The sequence below is a fragment of the Narcine bancroftii genome, chromosome 3 (assembly GCF_036971445.1).
Source record: "Narcine bancroftii isolate sNarBan1 chromosome 3, sNarBan1.hap1, whole genome shotgun sequence".
Classification (NCBI taxonomy): Eukaryota; Metazoa; Chordata; class Chondrichthyes; order Torpediniformes; family Narcinidae; genus Narcine; species Narcine bancroftii.
Genome location: NC_091471.1, coordinates 205,083,337 through 205,109,522, shown reverse-complemented (window position 1 = coordinate 205,109,522; position 26,186 = coordinate 205,083,337). Strand labels below are relative to the sequence as shown.

General features: G+C 40.8%; 2 protein-coding genes across 5 annotated transcripts in view; one reads left to right on the top strand and one right to left on the bottom strand.

Annotated features, from left to right (window-relative positions):
* The window catches only part of prmt9 (protein arginine methyltransferase 9), a 72,534-nt gene extending 60,894 nt beyond the window's left edge, over positions 1-11,640 (top strand). For all 3 annotated transcript variants that reach the window (XM_069926398.1, XM_069926400.1, XM_069926399.1), the window contains 6 exons: positions 1,212-1,404; positions 3,129-3,312; positions 5,137-5,857; positions 8,925-9,078; positions 9,182-9,304; positions 11,022-11,640. In XM_069926398.1, the coding sequence (XP_069782499.1) occupies positions 1,212-1,404; positions 3,129-3,312; positions 5,137-5,857; positions 8,925-9,078; positions 9,182-9,304; positions 11,022-11,240 (1,594 nt within the window). In that variant the 3' untranslated portion in view covers positions 11,241-11,640. The remainder of the gene's footprint in view (positions 1-1,211; positions 1,405-3,128; positions 3,313-5,136; positions 5,858-8,924; positions 9,079-9,181; positions 9,305-11,021) is intronic.
* A 5,510-nt stretch (positions 11,641-17,150) lies between these two features.
* Positions 17,151-26,186, bottom strand: part of tmem184c (transmembrane protein 184C) — a 43,205-nt gene continuing 34,169 nt past the window's right edge. For both annotated transcript variants that reach the window (XM_069926396.1, XM_069926397.1), the window contains 2 exons: positions 24,727-24,898; positions 17,151-20,348 (listed from right to left, as the gene is read on the bottom strand). In XM_069926396.1, coding sequence (XP_069782497.1) covers positions 20,110-20,348; positions 24,727-24,898 — 411 coding nt within the window. In that variant the 3' untranslated portion in view covers positions 17,151-20,109. The remainder of the gene's footprint in view (positions 20,349-24,726; positions 24,899-26,186) is intronic.

The following is a 26,186-nucleotide window of genomic DNA, read 5'->3' as shown; positions in this document are numbered from 1 at the left end:
TTATCTGTAGTGAAAAAATGTATTGCTAGTATGTGGAAAGATACAAATATGACTGATATTAATAGATGGCATAATGAGATGAAATATTGTTTAATAATGGAAAAATTATGTATGTATTACATGATAATTATAATTTTTTATTAATAAGTGGCTGTTATACTCAGAATATTTACATTTCAATTTATATTGATTAGATTTTAATATGTATATTTAACTTTTTCTTTAATATTCTTTTTTCTTTTTTATGGCTCTCCTTAGGAGAGTTGGCTGAGGGTTTTTTTTCTATATATATTAAAAAAAAGTTCATGTTCATGTTTAATTGCTGTATATGTCATATATTTGTTTTTTGAATGAATAAATAAAGTTTAAAAAAAAAATGAAATTTTTTTTAAATTTTAAATTTGGACATGAACCTTTGGCTCAACCCCAAGTACATTTTGAACGGAGGGAGGAAACCGGAGCCCCCAGGCAAACCTATGCAGACACAAGGAGAATGTACAAACTCCTTACAGACAACGAGGGATTCGAACCCCAGAACCAAGATTGCTGGTGTTGTAACATCATTGCACTAAATGTTACACTAACCATGCCACCCTATTGTAGTATTGAGTATAGGAGATAGGATGTTATGGTGAAATTGTATAAGATATTGTTGAGGCCAAATTTGGAGTAATATATGCAGTTTTAGTCACCTACCTACAGGAAAGATATCAATAAGATTGAAAGAGCGCAGAGAAATTTTACAAGGATCTTGCCAGGACTTGAGCTGAGTTATTGCAAAAGGTTGAATAGGTTAGATTTTTTTTCCCTGGATTGTCTGTAAAGAATGAGGGGAGATTGCATAGAGATGTACAAAATTAAGAAGCTTATAGATAGAGTTAATGGAAACAGACTATATCCACGGAAGTTGTGTGAGACAAGAACTGGAGGACGTGGGTTAAGGGTGAAAGATGAATTGTTTCAGGAGAACTTCTTCACTCAGAGTGTGGAATGACCTGCTAACTGAAGGTAGGTTGGCACATGGATTTTCTAGATTGGTACATGGATGGGAAGAGTATGGTCTGGGTGCAGGTCGATGAGTATAGACAGAATAAATAGCTTGGCACGGACTAGATGGGGCAAAGGGCCTGTTTCTGTGCTGTCATGGGTATCCAATTTAATTCTCGAAGTGTTTTTGAGAATCTATAATCATCATTCTTATTGTCTGGCAGAGTTTGCTTCAATGAGGTTGGAGGGTTGCAGATGAATCAAGCAATAACGTGGTACAGTCCAGTCAGCAATGACCTTTGTAATGGCGATGCTGCTGAACCTTACACCACTGAACGGATGAGGCAAGTACCAGGTGGATACACGCCTCTGACGGACCACTTCCAGGCCATGACAATAAATTTCAACAGTCTACAGGTATGAAAACAGCTGTTTCAAAGATATATATCATATTCTAAGCATATACCTGGCCTGTAGATATGAGGCATAGTCCTGTTCAAAAATTATAGTACTGTTCTATTTTGGCAAGAATCTACATCATTAGCTGCAGGGGATGGACATTAATCTTTCCTGTTGTTTTGTATTTCCACACATGTTTTACTATAAATTTATGGTCAAGTGTTTTGAAGGATTTGTCGCATTTGTTTTAAACAAAAGGGTAATCTTGCATGCAGCAATGTTGCAACTTATGTAAAAATCATATGGGGTCAGAGGATCAGCATTAAAATATTGTAGAAATTTGTTCTTTCTTTGTTTGCAGCTCCCTTACACATTCCCCGAAGGAATGTGACTTTATACCAAAATCCATAGGATCATTCACCGGATATGAACATTAATGACAAACTCACACTGTGTTCATCCCAAATTGCTAGGTTGTTCAGGGCAATAAAGAGAAGACCATCTAATTCCATTAGATTCAACTGGTAGTGCTGCCGGACCAGCTGCAATAGCAATGCTGTCGCTGGTACAGAACCGCAGAGAGCAGAGACACAGCGCTCCTCCGCAGGGATCTACCATCTAGTCCAACTACTGAAAGCTCTATACAGGCTTTAAATGGTCTGATAAAGGAGACGATGATGTTTTATTTTAAAATTCTGCGATCAACTGAGGCCAAGATGTCAACCCCTACGTTTGGCAGCAGCCTCTAGGGGTTACAGACTCTGGGGGATGCAGAGGACTCGGGCAGGGCAAGAAATGAGGAGACCACACCCTGTTTGAGAAGGAGAAGCAGAGGAGACCACCCTAAAGGATGAAGACCATGGCGATGGACCAATGAGAGACTCTGAGGCTGAAGACCACATAGGTGGCAGGCTGTTGGTGATTCAAGGCGAGCAACCCATGCAGGGTGCTGGTGACTGCAGTGTAAAGACTCACACCAGGCTGTAAACTGCTGGAGAACTGGGTGAAGTGTACAAAGTATCGGAACTGGAATGTGAGAGGGTGACTAAGGTTTCCCGGTTGTGTTTGAATCTGTAGCTTGGGTTGCCGATGGTTTGGGTCTAGTCTTTGTAGCTGCAGGCAAATCCACAGACACTCATTGACTCTGAAAGGACACTCTTTTGCCTCTCTCTCTGATTGTATAGGGTGTTGGGCATTTTCTGCTGATGGTGATCTTTGTCTGCCTTATGGCAGACTAAAGGCAATTTTGTGTAATACATCTGTTTTATTACATGACAATAAAATAATCTTGAGCCTCTGGCTTTTGTCCAGCATGCCACTGTATCCTGGAATAGAAAGAAATAATTATGAATTAAATCATAACATACCTCTGGAATGAAAAATCAATGTTGAGATTCAGGGGATATTTCTGAGCATTTCTTATACTCCTGGTGTGAGCTGTATCCTATCTTTACACAGATTATTCTGATCATTATTTCTTTATAGAATGAAGACAGGAAAATTTCTATCATTGGTTTTAAAAAAAGTTTGCATGTAAGAATCTGTAAAAGAACTACATTATCATTAAATCTCATTCATTTTATGATTCAAACATTAAAAGGAAAATAAAGTTATCTTGTGTAATATCTTTTAAAAAAATCTCAGTATGTAATCTGGTGTATATTCTTTTGGAAATATTGTATACTAAGTATGATTTTAAGTCTGGGGTAATTGGTGATCATTATATTTATGCTTTTAATTAGGATTTGGAAGAACTGACGAACAGGAAACCTTGTCGACTTTGTCTGCCTGTAATTAAGGAAGGCATGCTGGATGCAATCATAGCCTGGTTTGTTCTGCAGCTCGATGATGAAACAAGTCTTTCCACTGGCCCTGATGAAGAAACGTGTTGGGAACAGGCTGTGTATCCTGTACAAGGCGTGCCTGGTCAGTGTGAAATATGGAGATGGTGGATATGCAATTAATGCTGAAGAAAAAACAAATTCTTGAATTTAAAGTATTTATTTTCTCCAAAAAATACTGTATTAGAGATTACAGTTATGAACAACTTTGGTAGAACAAGGGGGGGAAGAAACTTTCCTGTGGCAATCTGTTGATGACCAGTGGACATGGATGCAAAATAATTTGCAAAGGAAATAGTGGGGAAATGAGAAGTTCTGCTCGTGCAGACTGGAAAAGTGGTGTAATCACTTGTTCTAAGGAATTTACAAAAGAATTTGGACAACTACTTGAAGGGGATTAATATGTCATCATGGAAAAGACTGGTGTGTGAGACTGAATGAGGCAGCTCTGTTGAATAACCAGCATGTGCATATCAGGCCAAATGGCTTTTCTTCTGTGCCGTAAGATCTGCTCACAGGACCTTTTTAGTGAAAGTTTTGATATTTCAATCACTTTAAATATATTAAGAACTGATTGCTTTTATTTTAGTTGGGGAATTGAAATGAAGCAGCATTTATCCTTGATATGACTACAGCCTGAATTTATAGAGTGCTTTAACATCTTAACAAAATAATTTCAGAAGACTTATCCATTACATTTGACATAAAACACCTTGGGAGGCATTGGGTCAGTTGACCAAAACTTAATTGAAGAAATGTGTTTCAAGGGACAATGAGATGGAGAGAATTAGCACAGGAATTCTAGTCCTTAAGGTATAGACAGCGAAACAAAAATTGAGTGAAACAAAAATGGTTGAGTAAAAGAAAATGGAGGACATACGAGAGGTTCAGAACTGATGGAGAAGTGGGGGAAAAAGATCACTACCTCAGGGTGCAACAGAGCTTTGGACGGAGCTTATCAAGAGATCTGACAGCAATGAATTGTTCATACCAGTTTTAATTGGAAGAAATTTATATGGAAACTCTGATTGGGCAATTGGTTTTGAAAAAAAAATTACTATTTAGGTATAATAAGTGATGCGGAGGAAAAGGAATGAAACATTTTTCTCAATACACTTCTTGATTTGTACATATTATGTATTTTTATAAAAATCAAAACTTTGAAATCAGCAATTCTATCACTTTGGAAAGATAGATTAAACCTATTTTGATGATACCAGAAATAATATTTCTTCCTCTTGAATTTCTTGTTCAAGACCCACCAACAATGATAGGAAAGTGGTTAGAACTGTACTTTTTTGTGAAACGTTATATTCTGCTTGTATGTGTTGTGAGATTTGCTTTCCAATATCGCCCTTTGTGGAAACCCTCCAGAGATGTTCCTGTTCTCAGCTACAGTTTTCATTTTTGGGTAATTTAATTTCAACCTGTATGTTCTGGCAGATCAGCAGGAATCTTATTTGGACACATCAGTCTTTTTTGTGAGTCAAGTAATGTGTCTACAAACTCAAATATTTATTATTTTGGCACTAATTTAAAGCTCCTGCTGCAGGCTTCACATTTAGCATGCTCTTTTTACCTTAGTGACATAACAGCTTTATTCTAAGTATCACTTCTTACTGGTACTGAAGTCCTCAAAACTGAATCTGCAGTAAGTTGGGCTAGAACTTGGGCTGAATTTCTACCACACAATTGGCTCAAGAGCACTGCACATTAGGCAAATCACAGGTTTGTGCATCTGATACCCATAGATTTTCACAACTGTAAGTTTCAATCACAATGAACTGGATCCAAAATCCTTCATGTATTCATTCTGGATAATGCCCGTGACCATCTGCTCAGTTCAATTATGAGAGGGTGAAGCAGGTCAGCAGAATCTGGCTCAAGAATTTTTCTTTTTGCATTGCAGGCCAGATAGTGAGATGTGGTGATACTCTAGTAGTTGATGTTTCCTGCAAGAACTCTTACCTGGTTTTTCACAGTATTGCTGTATTGACCCATGAAAACAAGAAGGAAATCGAAATGAGTGATCAGCCAAGTAGCCATCTTGCATCCGAAGCTGAACTGTGTAACGCTTTGGCCAATCTTCAGACTACGAGTGACTCTGGATTGACCCTTCTTCAGTGTATGCTTGAATCATCAGAAATAGCTCGTCTGAACAACACTCAATATAATGACCATTTCAGATCAGCTCTAAGCTGTGTTTTATCTTCATTAACTTCAGTGGAGAGTGAAACCCATTTCTCAGAAATTGTGTATGACAGGCATGTTGATATGAACTGTGAAAACACTAACGTCCATAGCTCTTCAGATCCAACTTTTGACTCGTTATACTTGTTAGATGTATCAGAGGGATTTTCCATTTTGCCATTGATTGCTGCTAAGCTGGCACCCATTAAAGTTTTCAGTTCCTTGGAGAAAGCCCAGCAACAAGTTACATTGAGCACCCTAGCCGAATCTAACAACATTCCCAAAGATCTGTTAGAGTTTTGGCATAACTATCTGGACGACGACTCTACACTTCTACAAAGGCCTCAGTCAGGCAAGCTGTGGAGTGTGATTATTCTTGATGCCATCGAAACATGTGGACTTGTACGACAAGGCCTGGTGGAGAAAGCAGTTCTTGCCAGGTATGTCTAATTTTTATTTAGTACTTAAGAAATCACAAAAAAAAACTCCTATGTTTTGCAAACACAGCAAACTATTGATTAATCAAACAAAGAGAAGCAGGAGGGATTCAGCAGGTGAGGCAACAACCAAAGAAGAAAATGGACAGTTAATTGGGTCAGAACCCTATTTTAATGCTGAAGTGGGTAGGGGTGATAATGAGCATTTAGTGGGGGAGAAAGGGCCAAAATATAATGCAATACTGGGGAAATGTACAGTGAAAATGGGAGCAGGTGAGGACAGACAGAAACAGTGGAACCACCCCCATCTGGTTCCGTGGTATCCATCCAACTGTTATCTACTTCCACTTGCTCAGCCCTCTGGTTGCCTCCTCCCCGCTCCACATCTCCTGAAACATTGCCTGCTCATTTCTTTCCATGGTCACTGCCTAACCTGCTGAATTTTGCATACTTTGTTTGCTCAAGATTCGAGGATCAGCAGTTCTTGTTTCTCCATCGACTGATTAGTGGTAGCAATGGTAAAAGTGAGGGATCAGTTAGTAACCCCAGTAGGTTTTTTCAGCCTGTGACATTTTGTTCAGGAAGTGGTTTAATTCTCCTGACATCTATATTCAGCATCAAACCAGTGGTCAATCACAAAATTTAATGGGTTTATGGGATTTCTGACTTAATTTGCATGGATGTTAACTTGCTTTTATTAACAACATGTGGTGTTGTTTTTACATTTATTCAGTCATGAAAACATAATGCTGAAAAGAAAGCCTTCAGGCCTAAAATGTTAAAACTCAACTATCAAAGAACATGATGTACTGTGCTGTGCGAGAGCAGTTGAACACATTGGAGACGCAGGCTGTTAGCTCGAGTGTCACTGCAGAATGTATATTGAAACTGTGCACTTGCTTATTAGGCCGGCAGTCGGACTGTGTGGACGTCTTGCCGCTTGCGTTGCGCTGTTGCAAGTGCGCACGGCAGCTTTGTCACGACTGCCCCACTGACCGCGCGAAACAAGCAGGGCTGTCCACGGGCTGTCAGATCTGCGGACAGTGCCCAACTCCTCCATGCGTGTGAGCTCCTCTTTGGCCAATTTGACCTTGTCCGGCACCACCCTGCAGGCTCATGAGTGAATGGAGGGGGTGTGCCATTGGTTGCAATGTGGGTGCTGGTCACCGTGTTGAGAACTGTAGATGAAGGATGTCGGGAAAATCGTGAGCAGGCAAGTGTAACAGTTGTCGGCAGTCTCCACCGCGGTGAGGTAGGTGGTTGGTTTGTTCAGCATTCCAAGGGGAACAGTTTTGAACTTCTCTGCACAGACCAGGCGCTTACCATGTAGGTTCACCATAATGAGTGCACCCGGAGGAAATCTGCACCCAGCAGGGGCTTGTCCACTGCTGCCAAGGTGAACTACCACTGAATATATGTTTTCCCCGAAATGCAGGAGTATGCGTTTTTGGCCAGCATTGCTATGGTGGAGTTGTTGGGGCCACTAGGTATTTTGCGTGTCTCAAGGGAAGTGGCTGGAATGGTGCTTATCTCGGCTCCTGTGTCAACAATGAACCTGCAGCCCGAGATATCATCCCACACATGAAGTAGGCTATTTTGTCGGCCAGCTTCCACAGCCAATAACAGCGGCTGGCCTGCTCATTTCCCTGAAGCGAGCAGGTGCTTAATGTCTTCTGGCATCAGCTCTAAAAAGGCTTGTTCAAACATGAGGCAGGGCTTATGGCCCTCTGACAGCGCAAGCACTTCGTCCATTAATGCAGACAGCATTCTGTCTCCCAGGAGGTTTTTAAACGCTGCATATTTACCCTCTTCCGGCGGAGCTTGAATTAGGGCAACGGCCTCCCGGTTGAGTGAACTAGTGATGTAGAAATACCTTGTTGGATCAGAAGTGATTTGCTTGATTTGAAACTGGGCTTCCGCTTGGCCAAACTAAAAAGTGCGGGGGACCGGTTAGTCCAGAAGATCAATAGCTGAAGCACTACGGCGCCTACTGCTGCGGAGTCCATTTGGTTGAGTCTTCAAGGTGTGGAGACTCATCGGGACCCCCACTGTAGTGCGAGAGCGATTTAACAGATTGGAGATGTAGACTGTTAGCTCGAGTGTCACAGCAGAATGTTTATTCAAATTTCAAGTGCTCGCTTATTTGGCCAGCAGTCGAACCACGCACATGTCCTGCTGCTTGCGCACGCCACCTTCCGTTCTGGGGTGGAAGAGACAGATGCGGGTTGCCATCTTCGTTGCGACTGCCCCACTGACCGCGCGTAACAAGCGAGGCTGGTTCATCACGACATAGTTCTTCCAGAATTGAAGAATTAAAAATTGATATTTCTTGTCACTGAGGATGATGTTTAGAGATGCATATGGAGATAGACTGTCCTTTCGGGGTTGCTGCATGGTATAGAGGACCAGAAAAAGAAGGCACTTATTTTATAATATTTGTTCTGATACTTAATCATCAGAATTTATTTTTCCATTTTAATATACTGTTCATTATAATTTAAACTGTAAAACTTACTGCATTATATTTTTACTTTTTTATGTCTGGATTTTTGCAAGTCCTATGATTATAAAATACACAGAGTCATTTGTTGAATTGATCTAATTTAACACTGTGTAGTTTACTCTTTGCTCTATCAATTAGTGGTAATTCTGCTGAGCCTGTTGGAAAAAGGAATCTCAGGGTTGTATGTGATGTCATGTATGTAATCTGACAATAAATCTGAAATCTGATCCTAGTTGTCCAATGTTAAACTTATTAACACAAATCTTTTAAACACAACCCAAAAAAAATCCTAAATGCCTATTACTCTTTTAACAGTGGGGTTTTTTCTTTAAACTGTTTCTGAGGGAAGACCAAACTCTAATCTAATGACTGCATTTCAATTCATTCTTTTGCCTCAAACTGTACCCTGCTGAAAACCTTATCTATTTCTTTGCCGCAAATGGGCATGGGAATTCTAGGATCACCTCTCCTCCCCATCTTAGGAGTTTTTGATTATTTCTGTGGAGTGGGGCTGGAATTTATATAGTCTTTTTGGTGAATTATATTAAGGCTGTTTGTTTTTTTTAGATGTCTGCTTCGACCTGAGGGAAAGCTATTACCTCGGAGCATAACAATATATGGAATGTTCATTGAGTCTGAAACTTTGCAGCAAGAAAGTGCTGTTCAAGGAAAGGACCCTACATTGGGGTTCAATATTGCTCCTTTCATCAACCAATTTAAGGTTGTTTTTTTTATTATTATAGAGAAAAGATTGTACAATTATTTTTGTTAATAAATTTTTCCTATAATAAGTGTGATTTAATTTGTTTTCTTTTTCTCTACAGGTGCCTATCCATGTGTTCTTGCATTTGTCCACTTTGCCTCATGTTCCACTCAGCGACCCAGTGGAACTATTAAAGCTGGATCTGTTGAACCTTATCACTGATGATGTGTGCAATGAAATCAGGGTAAGATGAAATTTTAAAAGTAGTCATTTGTCAGAACTTTTTAAACTTTTAAATCCTAGCTTTGGTTAAACCTGTTCTTTCATTGCACTTCAAGTGCAACAGGGACTCCACTAACTTAGTGAAGATTAAAAGTTAGAAAATAGGACCAGGAGTAGGTTACACATCCCCTTGAGCTTGCTCTCCCATTCAATGTGATCAGGGATGATCTGCCCCAATCCTCATCTCTGCCATAACTCAGCAAGTTACACGGTGTTCATGGACAGCAAAAGGCAGTCGATGTTCCAGCCCTGAACCGTTCTTCAGGTGTGCGAACAATTCTGCAGATGCTAAATAAAGAAGTGGGGGAAGGGTGAGGAGCAGAGCCTGTAGGATGATAGATGGATAGAGGTGGGAGGGGGAAAGTAGAGAAAGGAGTTGAGAGGTAATGGGCAAAGGGACAGAGGGCTGAGAAAGATGATCTCCGATAGAAGGAAGGGGCTGGGGATTTTCTTCACTTCCATTGTCTGAATCTTTATCAACTTTAGGACACTTTAAAAAGTCAATTTTGGTACCATATTTACCTGATCTATCCTTTCCAACTTGGTGACATATTGTCTGATGGGATTTCTATGAAGCATCTTGGGATATTTCACTATTTGAAAAGGCACAGTACAAATGTAATTGTTTATTGTAAATTACAAGCAATCCCTGAGATAAAAACGAGTTCTGTTACCTAGGTTTGTCTTTAGCTCAAATTTGTATTACCATAAGTCAGAACAAGTACATACAGTCCTTATTTACCATGTTAGTCAAATTTTCATTTTAGTATATAGCATATATAGTACAAATTTTACCGTTCTATGCATGTAAAACCCTTAAACATAAGTGGATGATGTAGAAGATGATGAGAGGATAGACCTGCTTCCGGAGAGGGAGTGGGGGATTACCACTGGAGTTAATTTCTTGAAGTAGGCATCGAGGGAGGTTTCTCGTCATAAATGGCCTTAAATCCCCTGGTAGATTTGGTCCAGTACAGGTGTATTAGGATTTTTACCATGTGAAGCTTGGAGGTGGAATCAGCTGCAAAGAAGCATCTGATCATTTCTGGCTGCCTTTACCCCAAGGAGACAGTAAAGAGTCATCGAACATTTGGTTCACAAGGCACTTGTAAACCAGATGAAAAAAAGTATACCGTACTGTACATGAACGATGTTTGAATCTGTTTCCGCACTTGCGCTATGCAGTACATTACTCTCTCCTGATGCTGGGCGATGGCAGCGTTGTGCGAGAGTATCATACAGCATTCTCTCTCATGACACTGACTCGAACCCGAAGTTGACAGCATTCTACTGCTGGCTGGCTTATCAATTTTTAAGTACGAGTTGTTCATAAATCAGACGTTTTTAACCTGGGAACTGCCTGTATGCATTATTGGACTTAATAACATTAGAGATATATAGCTGAAGATACATGGTTATTAACTATTCCAGTTATTAAGACAACATCTGAAGAACTTTTCATAAACTCATAACATTGAACAAAAATGTGTGGTCAACTATTATGCAGTAAATACACTGGCCTCCTGCTGCAATAGGTGATATCTTGTAACCATCCAATGAAATAGTGGTTGCAAACTGGGAATTTCCAATCTATAGTTCAGCTTTATTTATTACATATGTTTTAAGACACAATTATAAAAGTACACCAATTTTTTGTTTTCTTTTGTTTAAATGTACAGGTTCAAGTGCACTCCTCTGGAAGTCTAACTGCAGTTCCATTTTGGTATGAAGTTTACCTGGATATGAACATCAGTCTGAATACATGGAGTGAAACTTCTCATTGGAAGCAGGCTGCCTTTGTTCTGGATAATCCAATGCAAGTTAATTCAGGAGATGAACTTTTATTAAAAATTCACTATTACAATAGTAGTATTTCAATGTCTGTTAACCATGTGTAGCAATAATTTTTTTTTAAATTGCTGAATTGGACTATTTCATAGCCAAAATTATTGCAAAATATTCCCCAAAAATGTTAATGAATAAAGTTGGTATTTCTTTAAATAAGGCACTAAAATAATTTCTTGTATTTTTAAAAATAATACAATGTAATCTCTAAAGTCCACTCTAACATAAAAATAATCAAAAGGACCATTTCATATCCGATTTGAAAGAAAACATTTCCAACAATCTTCCATTAAACTTAAGTGCCCATAGGTATGAACTTGTTATTTTCTCGAATAATTGCATGATTTGCAGATCTGCATGCATTTGTATTCATTCCCATGGCTTTTCCATAACTTGTCCACCAGTTTTGTCTGTTTATTGATATTACTAATAAAGAATTTATTTGGAAGAAAATAGTTTTTCAGATTTTTGTTGAAAATGTAGTTTGGGGGAGGGAGTTAGAGGGACATGAAAAAATTGAAGTGACTGAAACAGTCTAAAATACAGTTCCTACTGTTTTTATGGAATCCAGAAAAACAGATCTCCGATTGTACCACTGGCTGAATTAGCTCATGACTTTTAGTGATGGAAGGACTAATTTATGAAAATTTCTAGTTTTTTTTAAACAATTAGCTGTGCACTGAAATAATCAAAAAGTCTCTATCTGCATTAAGTCGATAGGGATGAAAAGTATATTTTAAAATAACAATTGATCTTCCACTTTATTACACATGGGAAACAAAGACCAAGTGCAGTGACTGCTAAATGCTACTTGAAACATTAAAGCCATATTTCAAGCCACTGGGTCTAATTTATGTTAAAACTGAATATTCAACACACTTTCACAAGTATTGAGAAATAATCAGAAAAACATTTTAAAAAATTGTATAACCAGTTCTTATAGAGTTCAAATTACTCCAAGGGTGCTTCAGACAGTGGCCTTCATTTACCAAGTAGAGAACTAGTGTGCACTGAATATCAATTTGACACTTTTGGCAAAAATCTTCAAGATGGTGAGCACATTAGTGATTCATTAGTCATGCAGTAGGTTGGTAATTGTAGCTTAGAAATGAGATGTTTGTACTATGCATTTTTGATTCAACCAAAATATTCACTCGTTAACTTTACTATTTGGATCTTGAAGGCAACTATAGTTTGTTGTATTTCACATGCATACAAAATACATGGTATCTTCAGACTGTGTTCTATGTTGTAAAGGTTACAAACAGCAAAGATGCTTATGCAGAAACAGGACACAAGGCAGGCAAAACTTGCTTCAGTGCATCTTTATTGGGACAATCCTGACCAGACGTCTGCATAAATTTCTATACTTTGGAATAGAATTGGTGAATCTGCATTCAGCCAACGTTAGACTTTGCAGTGGTGAAACGTATTCAAGAAACCAGTGAGCACATCTTCTTTTCTTTTTCTTTGGCTTGGCTTCGCGGACGAAGATTTATGGAGGGGGTAAAAAGTCCACGTCAGCTGCAGGCTCGTTTGTGGCTGACAAGTCCGATGCGGGACAGGCAGACACGATTGCAGCGGTTGCAAGGGAAAATTGGTTGGTTGGGGTTGGGTGTTGGGTTTTTCCTCCTTTGCCTTTTGTCAGTGAGGTGGGCTCTGCGGTCTTCTTCAAAGGAGGTTGCTGCCCGCCAAACTGTGAGGCGCCAAGATGCACGGTTTGAGGCGTTATCAGCCCACTGGTGGTGGTCAATGTGGCAGGCACCAAGAGATTTCTTTAGGCAGTCCTTGTACCTTTTCTTTGGTGCACCTCTGTCACGGTGGCCAGTGGAGAGCTCGCCATATAACACGATCTTGGGAAGGCGATGGTCCTCCATTCTGGAGACGTGACCCATCCAGCGCAGCTGGATCTTCAGCAGCGTGGACTCGATGCTGTCGACCTCTGCCATCTTGAGTACTTCGACGCTTGGGGTGTAAGCGCTCCAATGGATGTTGAGGATGGAGCGGAGACAACGCTGGTGGAAGCGTTCTAGGAGCCGTAGGTGGTGCCGGTAGAGGACCCATGATTCGGAGCCGAACAGGAGTGTGGGTATGACAACGGCTCTGTATATGCTTATCTTTGTGAGGTTTTTCAGTTGGTTGTTTTTCCAGACTCTTTTGTGTAGTCTTCCAAAGGCGCTATTTGCCTTGGCAAGCCTGTTGTCTATCTCATTGTCGATCCTTGCATCTGATGAAATGGTGCAGCCGAGATAGGTAAACTGGTTGACCGTTTTGAGTTTTGTGTGCCCGATGGAGATGTGGGGGGGGCTGGTAGTCATGGTGGGGAGCTGGCTGATGGAGGACCTCAGTTTTCTTCAGGCTGACTTCCAGGCCAAATATTTTGGCAGTTTCCGCAAAGCAGGACGTCAAGCGCTGAAGAGCTGGCTCTGAATGGGCAACTAATGCGGCATCATCTGCAAAGAGTAGTTCACGGACAAGTTTCTCTTGTGTCTTGGTGTGAGCTTGCAGGCGCCTCAGATTGAAGAGACTGCCATCCGTGCGGTACCGGATGTAAACAGCGTCTTCATTGTTGGGGTCTTTCATGGCTTGGTTCAGCATCATGCTGAAGAAGATTGAAAAGAGGGTTGGTGCGAGAACACAGCCTTGCTTCACGCCATTGTTAATGGAGAAGGGTTCAGAGAGCTCATTTCTGTATCTGACCCGACCTTGTTGGTTTTCGTGCAGTTGGATAATCATGTTGAGGAACTTTGGGGGACATCCGATGCGCTCTAGTATTTGCCAAAGCCCTTTCCTGCTCACGGTGTCGAAGGCTTTGGTGAGGTCAACAAAGGTGATGTAGAGTCCTTTGTTTTGTTCTCTGCACTTTTCTTGGAGCTGTCTGAGGGCAAAGACCATGTCAGTAGTTCCTCTGTTTGCGCGAAAGCCGCACTGTGATTCTGGGAGAATATTCTCGGCGACACTAGGTATTATTCTATTTAGTAGAATCCTAGCGAAGATTTTGCCTGCAATGGAGAGCAACGTGATTCCCCTGTAGTTTGAGCAGTCTGATTTCTCGCCTTTGTTTTTGTACAGGGTGATGATGGTGGCATCACGAAGATCCTGAGGCAGTTTACCTTGGTCCCAACAAAGCTTGAAAAACTCATGCAGTTTGGCATGCAGAGTTTTGCCGCCAGCCTTCCAGACTTCTGGGGGGATTCCATCCATACCTGCTGCTTTGCCACTTTTCAGTTGTTCGATTGCCTTATATGTCTCATCCAGGGTTGGAACCTCATCCAGCTCTAGCCTTAGGGGCTGTTGAGGGAGCTGGAGCAGGGCGGAATCTTGGACTGAGCGGTTGGCACTGAAAAGAGATTGGAAGTGTTCTGACCATCGGTTGAGGATGGAGATCTTGTCGCTGAGGAGGACTTTGCCGTCTGAGCTGCGCAGTGGGCTTTGGACTTGGGGTGAGGGGCCGTACACAGCCTTTAGAGCCTCGTAGAAACCCCTGAAGTCGCCAATGTCCGCGCTGAGCTGGGTTCGTTTGGCGAGGCTAGTCCACCACTCATTTTGGATCTCCCGGAGTTTGCGCTGAAGATGGCTGCATGCGCGACGGAAGGCTTGTTTCTTCTCTGGACAGGACGGCTTTGTAAGGTGAGCTTGGTGGGCAGCTCGCTTCTTTGCCAGCAGCTCCTGGATTTCCTGGCTGTTTTCGTCAAACCAGTCCTTGTTTTTCCTGGAGGAGAAGCCCAGTACCTCTTCAGTGGATTGCAGTATGGTAGTCTTCAACTGATCCCAGAGGGTTTCAGGGGACGGGTCCGTGAGGCGGGTTGCAACGTCGAGCTTTGCTTTGAGGTTTGCCTGGAAGTTTCCTCTCGCTTCGTCTGACTGCAGGTTTCCAACATTGAACCTCTTTCTGGGGGCTTTATTGTTCCTGGGCTTTGGCTTGAAGTGAAGGTTGAGCTTGCAGCGAACCAGCCGGTGGTCAGTGTGGCATTCCGCGCTAGGCATGACCCTGGTGTGGAGCACATCTTGTTTGTCACTTTCTCGCACCAGGATGTAGTCCAGGAGGTGCCAGTGTTTGGATCGGGTATGCATCCAGGTGGTCTTAAGGCTGTCCCTCTGCTGAAAAAGGGTGTTTGTAATGACAAGTCGCTGTTCTGCGCAGAGCTCCAACAGGAGGCGCTCATTGTCGTTGCACTTGCCGACGCCATGCTTGCCCAGGATTCCTGGCCAGGTTTCTGAGTCTTTGCCGACACGAGCGTTGAAGTCGCCCAGGATGACAACCTTGTCGGCTGTAGGGGTACGTTGGATGAGGTTGCGCAGGTCGGTGTAGAACTTGTTCTTTTCTGCTGGTTCCGCCTGGAGGGTTGGAGCATAGACACTGATGAGGGTGATGTGACGCTTGTTTTGAAGTGGGAGTCGCATGGACATGATTCGGTCCGAGAGGCTTGTCGGAAGGTTTTCGAGTTTGGAGGCAATGAAGCTCTTGACCATGAAGCCTACACCAGATAGGCGTCGTTCATCCGAAGGCTTGCCAGACCAGTAGAGTGTGTAGCCCGCGCCGCGTTCTTGGAGGCTGCCTACATCTGCCAGGCGGACTTCACTGAGAGCGGCTATGTCGATGTCAAGTCTGAGGAGTTCATGTGCAATGAGGGCAGACCGACGTTCAGGTCGGTGGCTGTCAGCCTTGTCTAGCATGGTTCTGATGTTCCAGCATGCTAGCTTGAGTTTGTGAGCATCTTTTGAGGGGGAGGACGTGGAGGGGGAGGACGTGGACCTGTCCTCGGGCCTGCGCAAAGGAGCTTTTAGGTGGAGAGCAGTGCGCGCAGTACTGGCCCCACCCTTTACACCCATGGTTCATGTGCCGTGGCCAAGCAAGCTGGGACGTGGCAGCGAGGTCCTTGGGTCGTAGGTTTTATATCAGAGTGGCCTCCTATGCAGGTTTCTTACCCGGGCTGGAGGGGCCTGCCTCCCCTCCTAGGTCGGTCCATACTGCCCGGACCGGGGTCGAGGCCGCCGCAGTTCACCCTGTGCCTGGATTGGGGCCGCCGCCTCCCACTCTCTGCCCGGATCGGGGCCTTCGCCTGCCCCACTCGACCGAGGCCGGGGCTGCCGTCTCCCCCCTTGCTCCTGCCCGGATCGGGGCCGCCGCCGTCTACCCTTCGCCCGGACCGGGGCCGGGGCCGCTGCTGCTCTCCCTGTGCCCGGACTGGAGCACATCTTAATATTTATGTAAATACTGTACCTCACACTCAATATTGCCAAAACCAAGGAGGTGAATGTTCACTTCAGGAAGGGAAAACCAGGTGTACCATTCGGTGATCATTGGGGGAATGAGAAGGTGAGCAAATTTAAGTTCTTGGGAGTCACTATCTTGAAGTACCCTTTCCTGAACCCAACATACAAATGGCATCATGAAGAAAGCATGACAGTATCTCTACTTCCTCGGATACTTGCAGTGGTTTGGTATGACCTAAAAATCCTGTCAAATTTCTACATATGTGTGATGGAAAGTGTGCATCACAGTATGATATGGGGACACCAAAACCCCTGAGCACAAAGCCCTGCAAAAGCTAGTGGACACAGTCCAGGACATCATGGGTAAAACCCTCCCAACCATTGAGAACAGCAGCAATCATCAAGGATTCACACCACCCAGAACATGCTCTATTTTCACTGTTATATCAGGAAAGTAGTATTGCTGCCACAAGGCTCACACCATCAGGTTCAGGAACAGCTGCTACCCCTCCACCGTGAGACTCAACACCAAACCCAATCAGGGACTCATTGCTTGTGCCCTTTATTATATTGCACAGTAATTTTCTTTTTCTGTTTAGCACTGCCAAAAAGTGTTAATTATCCTCTATCCCAGGAAAAATAATCTTAGGGTTGTATGTGATGCCATGTACAAGGTTTATTAGTACAAAGGAACCAATTTTTTCCTTGGCAAGTTTCAGACCATAAACGTTCAATTGAGACAGAAGAAACAGGAATAGAAATATTTATTTCTGAATGGGAAGGAGGAAAAAGGGTACTATCATTACACAAGGAGGGCTATTTCCCTACAGAATAATTTGTTTCATGATTTTCTGTACTGAAGTCAAGAAGTGAGTTATTAAAGAATGCTTTTTTTCCTCCACAAATTTTGAGAATTATATCCACAGCTCAAACATTTGGGTAATGACTTGTGAACACAAGAGCTACTTGTACTTATGTGATAGTCTTTACAGCAGTCATGGGGCCAAGAAATTCAAAACAATTATTCAATTAGCTAAATATTTTTAAAATTGTTAAATACTAGTTAAAGAAATGAAAATGTTATTTTTATTAATCCTTGTTTAGTTACAACAGCAAAAATCTCACTTTTGGTGTCTTCATGCAAACGAGATTTTACCCCAACTTCTGCTGGCATTACTGCAGACTTAACAATATTTTTGATTACCAACATGGAAAGGAACAACCCAGCATTCAATTATTTTCAATCATCAAATTAACAATGTATCAAAACTTTGAATTCTAGTTCACATTGGTTTTGAAGACTATACAGTTCAATTTGGATCACAAAAATATGGCTCATAAAAATATAGCCCATAATTAAAAATGAACAAGGATTACATTCTAAAATGTTTCTATCTGCAAATTTAAGTGATCCAAATGAACCTGTTAAAGATGCAGTTTAAAAAGCAGATTTCACTCATTTTGAGCACAATGCCCAACATATTTGACAGATTACCAGTTTATTCCATTTGTCAGTTTGCTTATACATAGCAATATTTAATCTGGATCATAAACCATAATTCTCATTTACCAATTTACATTGACAGATGAATATATCTTACTGTTAAAACATTTTACCAGAATAGCTTTTAACATAACTAATTCATACTCAACCTTTCCAAGTTACAGTATTCTGAGGAAGAAATCCAAAAGTATTAAATTTTAGTGAAGTTTGAGTGTAATCAAGTATTGTAACAGTGATTCACTATTTAACACAGGTTTAAAACGTTGTGGCTAAGAGGTACAGTATTACAATATTAATCTTGTATAGGCAGTCCAGAAGTAGTAAACAATTTTATTTCATGTACATGCAACAAAAATGATCTTAAAGGTCCATGTACAAAAATAACTAGTTTTCAGCTGTTATGATATTGGAACTGCATTTTTCACGAATTTAAAAGACAACAGGAAATAAATTTAGATTTAGCTTCACAAACTACACATGGTGTGGACGAGATGCCTATTGTTTTATAAACCATGTTTACAATGGTCTGTAAAATAACAAACTGCAGATCTTCCGCTTTGGATAAACTCGTAGGGTGCAGAATGCATTTCAAGATAGTAAAATAGAGCTAAAAGTGCTTCTAGATTTATATCCAATGGAATAACCATCACAAACATGTGAATGCCCACTCTGAATAAATATCAATTAAAAGTCAAATTCTCTCACACTGTACAGGACAATGCTTTTTGCCAACTAGCATAAAAGAGGCAACGGTCTGGATATGGTGTTCCTGCCACACTAAATTATATATGGAACACCTTGGCCCATCTTGCTACATACATTAAGTGCTTTATAAATACTAGCAATTATGATTCTTTTCCCTCTGCACTACTCTCAAAAGGGACGAAGGTGATATAGAGAGGACCTTATGGTTCAAGCTGAACAAAATCAGAAATAGTAGCTACGACAGGATCCATTTAAAACCTGGCATATGTCAAATAAAAACAGAACATTTATAAAGCACTGATAATATGCTCAGGATTTACAGCCCAAATAATTATTTTTGGAAGGCCAGTTATACAAACAACAACAAAAAAAAACAACAGGTTTGTGCATATGATCTTTCAACCATCACTCAAGTGACTGTCAAGGGCGAATTTTAAGATGAACAAGTTCCTTTCCACTGCTCCTTTAAATAACATTTCTCAGTTTAAAAAATGAAGAGAAAGAATAGCTTCATGCTGATTCTCAGCTCCTTGCTTGCATCCCTATTGGGTATTGCATAGTTTCAGACGCTGACCCACCCTCCCCCCACCATCCAACCCATCATTCAAATAAAACATTCTCTTAGCTTCTCCTCAGATGTCTCTCATTTCTCTATCCACCCCCTAAACCTACATCTAATTATTGTACTCCCCATTTTAGAGAAATAGTTTCCCCCCCAAACAAACTTTTCAGATTATTAAATGTCCCATCAATCTCTTCAAACTCAAGTCTCACATTTCTCTACTTGACCTACCACAAGCATATTCTTCCTGTAATGGGACTTCCAGTACCATATGCAACAGTGATTAGTTCTTTCCTGTCTCACATGTTCTTCATGCCTTTCAATAAAGGAAAATGTCATAAGCTGCCTTAAACATCATTTTTACTTATCTACCTTTAGGCATGTGTTGCCATGCTATTCTCTTATTTTTGCAGAAAAGAACCCAACCATTCATCAGGCAGTCTCTTGCCTTGTTTTCCCCCTTAAAAAAAGTGATCAAAGATTATTTTCCCAGACAAAGCAAAATCAAACAAGATGAAATACCCTGATTGTTTCTGTATCATTAGTGCTATTAAAATTCAGGGTACATCAGCCAATTTTGACTGCAGCAATGCAACTGCAATCAATTATTTTTGGAGACATTTAATTGATTATATAATGCTTTGGACAACATTTTGCAATTTCCTTCATTAAAAATTATGAAAAGCTTTGTAAATAATTTGTTATTACACGTAACTTTTATAGTACCTGTACAAAGTTCTGTGTTTTTATATATATTGGGTAAACATTTTTCCAATCATAGTTTAGCTGTTTTAATATACAGTATTAGATTTCATTCTTCAAGTTGAGTTCATCCATAATGTGCAGTCTAGGTATCCATTGTATCACCTGAAGTAATGGCCTCAGAGCAAACTGGAGGTCAAAGTTTAAGCAACAAGGCATACATCTTGGAGTTTTATGCTGAATTTAAGGCATCTTCATTTTCTTTCTCTTCTGACAAATCCTCAGTTGTGCGAGGTGCAAGGGCTGCATGCGTTTGTCCAAATCCTTGATAGTATCCCATTGGAGAAGGTGGAAGAGATGGGGTATCAGAATTCAGGTCCTGGCTTGCTGAAGAGAGAAGGCTGGTATGTTCATTGTGCTCCTCTTCTGGAATTACATTGGTTTTCCTTGGTCGACCCAGCACGGTTCTTCCTGTAAAAATTTAGACGTTGAAGAACAAGAGAAGGGATTGATAATTCAGTAGGATCAAAATTTTTTTACTTGGTTCCATTCAATGCAATTGTGCCTAATTTATTTAATCTAGCTATTATTAAAGAATGGATTTATCCAACAGTTACCAGTCAGTTTGGAGTGATTCAAATCAATCATCTGAACCATACCAAGATCAATTGACCAGAACTTTGTGCTACCATGGACAAATTCTGCATAATTAAATATTCCGTATACAGAACTCCTTTAATTAATAACAAAATGTTACCTTTAAAGGCCAGATAGGAGAAAATACTGGTGTTGTTTTCTATTAGGTAGTTCCAAACTGTGTCCAACAATGTCAGACCACATGAACATTTGGTAATCAATTGTAATGCCAGATTGAAAGCAGACCCATCCTCATCTTTTCTCTACCCTTTGTCGTGAATATCTGAGGCCTTTTAAAAACCACTTGCTTGCAAACTCTTAACTGTACAATTTACTGTCAATTGCAGTCAACTAGATACAGAACATGATTACAACCTACTAAAATAATAGAGTCCAAATTTAGTTAGCAATTCCATAATATGCTTCTAGGCCCAGATACAGAATCCACATGACTAACACACAGTACTAGTCACTGCTGGATGATGCAATGTTTGGTGTAGACAGTGGTATACCTCGGAAGAAAAATGCACAGCCTTTGCAAATAGTGTCGAAATGATGACAGATCAATTTAAAAGAGAAGTAGGAATGTAAAGGTACCTGTGGTGCCAGACAGAAGTAGTGGAAGACTGCCTGTCCAGTCTCACTTGGAATAAAATTAGGTCATGACTGTGAATTTGTTCTGAAAATTACACCCTTGCAGACAAAAAAATAAAGTTCAACACTGCAGCTGCAACAATCATTCAGGATCAGACAATTGAAACTTTTAGCCACAAGCTTTATGCATATTGTGCACAGCTGTTGAATATAAACAAATATTGCCAGATAGAAAATTATTATGCATATCTCTTTAGTGACAATGGAATAACTCTGTAGATCTGAAGAAACAGCTGGAAGAAAGATAACATGCCACAGTAATTCATGCTGGTCAATCTTGAATTTCTCCACAATTTTCCACACTGTCAAATCTGTGATAAAATTGAACTATCTACAAGAGTTCAGCAACTGGAACAGCCAAAATTTTTCTACTTGTTTAAAATTTGCAGCTTTTGAACTACAACTACGAGGAAAGAATAATTTCATTGTATAACTTTGAAGAAAGCAGGCCATCTTGTGACAGTAAAGAGAACAGCAGGAATGGAGTATTTTATCTCAGGTTTTATCGAAGGACTTGAAAATAATTCTGGAGTGAAGGTTCTAGAAGACAGACTCAAACTATATATTGTTTTGTCCAGAATGTTACTCAGACTTATTAGAAATCTTCACTTATTTGAAGGATGTGTATCCCAAAGCCCAGTAAGATATCAAAAGCATGACACAGACCCCAAAGTTTCCAGGAACTGTGAACTATGCCAATGTTCAAGGCTTGCAGACAATCTTGGGATATTAGATCTGTCAATCTCATATTTGCTGCAAGTTTTCTTCCAGTGTTCAAAAGGAAAATAATTATTGAATACATTAAAGTATATGGCCAAATTAACATTAATAAGCATAGATTTACCTCTTTACAATGGAAATACAACAACCGGGCACCAATACTCTTTATCCTATACATCCAAATGACAACTTTCAGGGGTCTGGTTAATACAGGAGTCAGGAAGCCAATCACTGAATGATCTGCACCTCCACAGTCCAAAGCAGAAACCTGATGCTGTTTTCACACTATTATCCAGACTGAAGTCCACTGGTTGAAAAACAGATTGAAAGCAGACCCATCCTCATCTTTTCTCTACCCTTTGTCGTGAATATCTGAGGCCTTTTAAAAACCACTTGCTTGCAAACCCTTAACTGTACAATTTACTGTCAATTGCAGTCAACTAGATACAGAACATGATTACAACCTACTAAAATAATAGAGTCCAAATTTAGTTAGCAATTCCATAATATGCTTCTAGGTCCAGGTACAGAATCCACATGACTAACACACAGTACTAGTCACTGCCGGATGATGCAATGTTTGGTGTAGACAGTGGTTTACCTCGGAAGAAAAATGCACAGCCTTTGCAAATAGTGTCGAAATGATGACAGATCAATTTAAAAGAGAAGTAGGAATGTAAAGGTACCCAACAAACAAAGCAACAAATAATAACACCCATCAATTTCTGGATTACTTTCTGTGCCACGTGATAGTGAGGGCAGGAATTGAATCAAGTGGAGGTTAAATGCGTGGCTAAAGGGGTGGAGTAGGAGACAGGGATTTGAGTTCTTTGATCACTGGGGGAGGTGGGACCTGTACCGAGAGGCCAGGTTACATCGGAATCCCAGAGCGACCAGTCTCCTGGCGGGGGCATTTGCTAGGGCTACCAAGGGGGCCTTAAACTAGTATGGTTGGGGGAAGGGGTCCACTTCAGGGAGGACAGCAGAGAGAGGTTTGAAGGCAAAGAGAAAAGGCTTATACACAAAATTTGGGGGTGGAACAGCAGTTGATCGAGGATGAAGGGGATTGGTGCTATGATGGGGGAAGGAGGATGGTAACAAATAATAATGTGGATGGTAGAGAGGGGGAAAGGCAGAAGAAGTGGGAAATCTCTGAGATGCATTTACTTCAATGCAAGGAGTGTTGTAAGGAAGGCGGACGAGCTGAAGGTGTGGATAGACACTTGGCAGTATGATGTGGTGGCGAATAGTGAGGCATGGTTGCAGGAGGGTTGTGACTGGCAGTTAAATATTCCAGGATTTTGCTGCTTTAGGTGTGATAGAATTGGAGGGGTAAGGAGTGGCATTACTTGTCAAGGAAGATATTACAGTAGTGCTGAGGCATGATAGATTGGAGGGTTCATCAAGGGAGATGGTGTGGGTGGAATTAAAAAATAAAAAGGTGAGGTTATAATTATAGGCTATTATAGACCCCCAAGTGGGAAGAGGGAACTGGAACTGGAAGAGCAAATGTGTAAAGAAATGGCTGAGATGTGCAATAAGCACAGGCACAGAGTTGTGTTAGTTGGGATTTTAATATTCCTAACATAGATTGGGAGATGAAGTCAGTGAGAGGGCTAGATGGTTTAGAGTTTGTAAAATGTGGGCAGGATTGCTTTTTGCATCAATGTGCTGAGGTACCCACTAAAGAGGGAGCAGTGTTAGATCTACTGTTGGGGAATGAAATAGGGCGGGTAACGGAGGTGTGCGTTAGGGAGCACTTCGGATTCAGTGATCAAGGCACCATTAGTTTCAGCTTAATTACGCAAAGGGATAAGGTCTGGTCCGACGATGAAGGTCTTTGAGTGGGGGAAAGCCAGATTTGAAGAGATGAGAAGGGATTTGCAGGGAGTAGTTTGGGCGGATCTGTTTTCTGGGAAGGACGTAGAAGAGAATTGGAGAGCATTTAAAGGTGAGATTTTGAGAGTGAAGAATCTTTATGTTCCTGTAAGGATAAAAGGCAGGGCCAAATGTTCAAGGGAGCTGTAATTTTCTAGAGAGATTAGGAAGTTGGTTCGGGATAAGAGGGAGGCCTATGTTAAATTCAAGAAACAAAGGATTGATGAGAAGTATGGATGATACATAGACTGTAGAAAAGAACCTTAAGAGGGAAATTAGAAAAGCAAAAAGGTACAAGGAGTCTACAGCAAATAGGATGAAAGCAAATCTGAAGGGTTTTTATAAATATGTGAATAGCAAAAGGAGAGTGAAGGATAGAATAGGTCCACTGGAAAATCAGAGCAGAGGAATGTGTAAGGAACCATAGGAGATATTAAATGAATTCTTCTCATCAGTATTCATGAGGGAAGGAGATATTGAATTGTGTAGGTAACAAGATGCTTGCACTGGCATCACCCAACAAGATTCTTTACCTCCATCCAATATTTGGGCTCATTAGTTTCAGTTATTCAGGCAACAGTGATGTCTTCAGTGAATTTATAGATTGCGCTGGAGCAGTACCTGGCTATGCAATTATGAGTGCATAAGGATTTGAGCAGAGATCTAAGCATGCAGCCTGGAGTTGCTCCTGTGTTAATGATCAGTGCGGAGGAGGTGATGTTGCCAATCCGCACTGATGCCTTGGAATGTACAACTACAGAACAATATTGGGAGAGCCCTTCTCATATCATAATTATTAAAACAATATCTTGTTTTCATTGTACAACTGACTCAAGACAATCCTTAAAAATTGATGTCTTTGCAGTACAAACAAGTTGAAATCCTTTCACTTTATCTCAAAATGACATCAATGAACAATCTTAAAAGATAAAAATTATCTCACTGACAAGGCCTTCCTTACCAACATTCCGCACTTGTTCAGAGATGTCTGCTCTAATATCAGAGACATCCCACATGGCAAGAAATGAATCCAAGCAGGAGCCTTCCTCAGCTTCCTGTACGTAGGGCTTGTAGGAAAAGCTATAATGATGTCCAATCGCAGCAAAGAACATTTCAATACAAATTACAAAATCCTGAGAAAACAGAAAAAAGTTGAACAAACGACTTAATAATTCTTGCTAGTTCCCAGTAGTAATATATTTGACATTGTCTAATTAGAGGAATATTAGTTGAAGAGGAATAGCTGGAGATACAGGTAATCATTAACCTTGCTGTAGGTGATATGGGTTTAAATTGGCTGGTTCATACCAAAAATGGTCCTTATTCTGATGACTATCCTAGTGCATCTTTGCATTAAACTTTGTAGATCCTATTTCACCAAGTTTCAGCTTATAGGGAAGTTCTATCTATTGCTGGTGGTGCAGTGATGGGTTTAGTTCCATTGCTGGACAGTGTTCCACTTAGTGAATTCTGCCATGCAACTTGTCCTCAACATAGTACAGAAAATCAAAATCAATCAAGTAAAGTTCTACAATGAATATTTCTGGGGCCCTGTTGAAAATAGAGATGGTAAATTTCTTTAAATGCATCCTTGGGTGGACTGTCAAAATTGGTTGGCAAATTGCTTCATCCTCCAGAACTTGGCTGGTGGTGATAAGGGTCTTCCTTGTCAGATTCCTTATGCACATCCAGAATGTCAGAAACACCTTAGTACCCTCATGGATACCTCACCTGCTTTTAAAATGCACATTTATCAAAGCAGCTTTGACAGGAGGGTTGTTAACTAGGTCTGCAACATTAAAGGCACCAGACATCACTCCATCGAAGACATCTACATGAGGCAGTATCTTAAAAAAGTGGCTTCTATCCTCAAAAACCCCCACCACCCAGGCCACACCCTCTTCACTCTGCTACCATCGGGAAAAGGTACAGGAGCCTAAAGTCAAGCATTCAACGGCACAAGGACAGCTTCTTCCCCGCTGCCATCAGATACCTGAATAATCAATGAACTCAGGGCACTGCCTTACTTCTCATGCACTATTTTTTTATATATATAATGTTGTAAGATGGTTATAATATGAATGTTTGCTCTCTGACGCTGCTGCAAAGCACCGAATTTCATGACTTGTTCATGACAATAAATTCTGATTCTGATCAAGGCTCCTCCTGGTGTTCTGAATGAACAGGACTCTCATCTACAGGGCTTTCCCAGAAACTATTTCAGACCAATAACTAACCTCATTGAAAGATGTCTTTTGATCTCACCAGATTTTCAGTGAAAGAGCTATCACGACCTAATGTGGCAGGCCGGCATATTCCGAAGGACATTGAATCTTGGTGCAGCCACCACAGGGCTTTTATGGAAAAAGGCCACAGTTTAAGGCTCTCCCACCATTGAACACTAAGGTGCTGAACTAATGT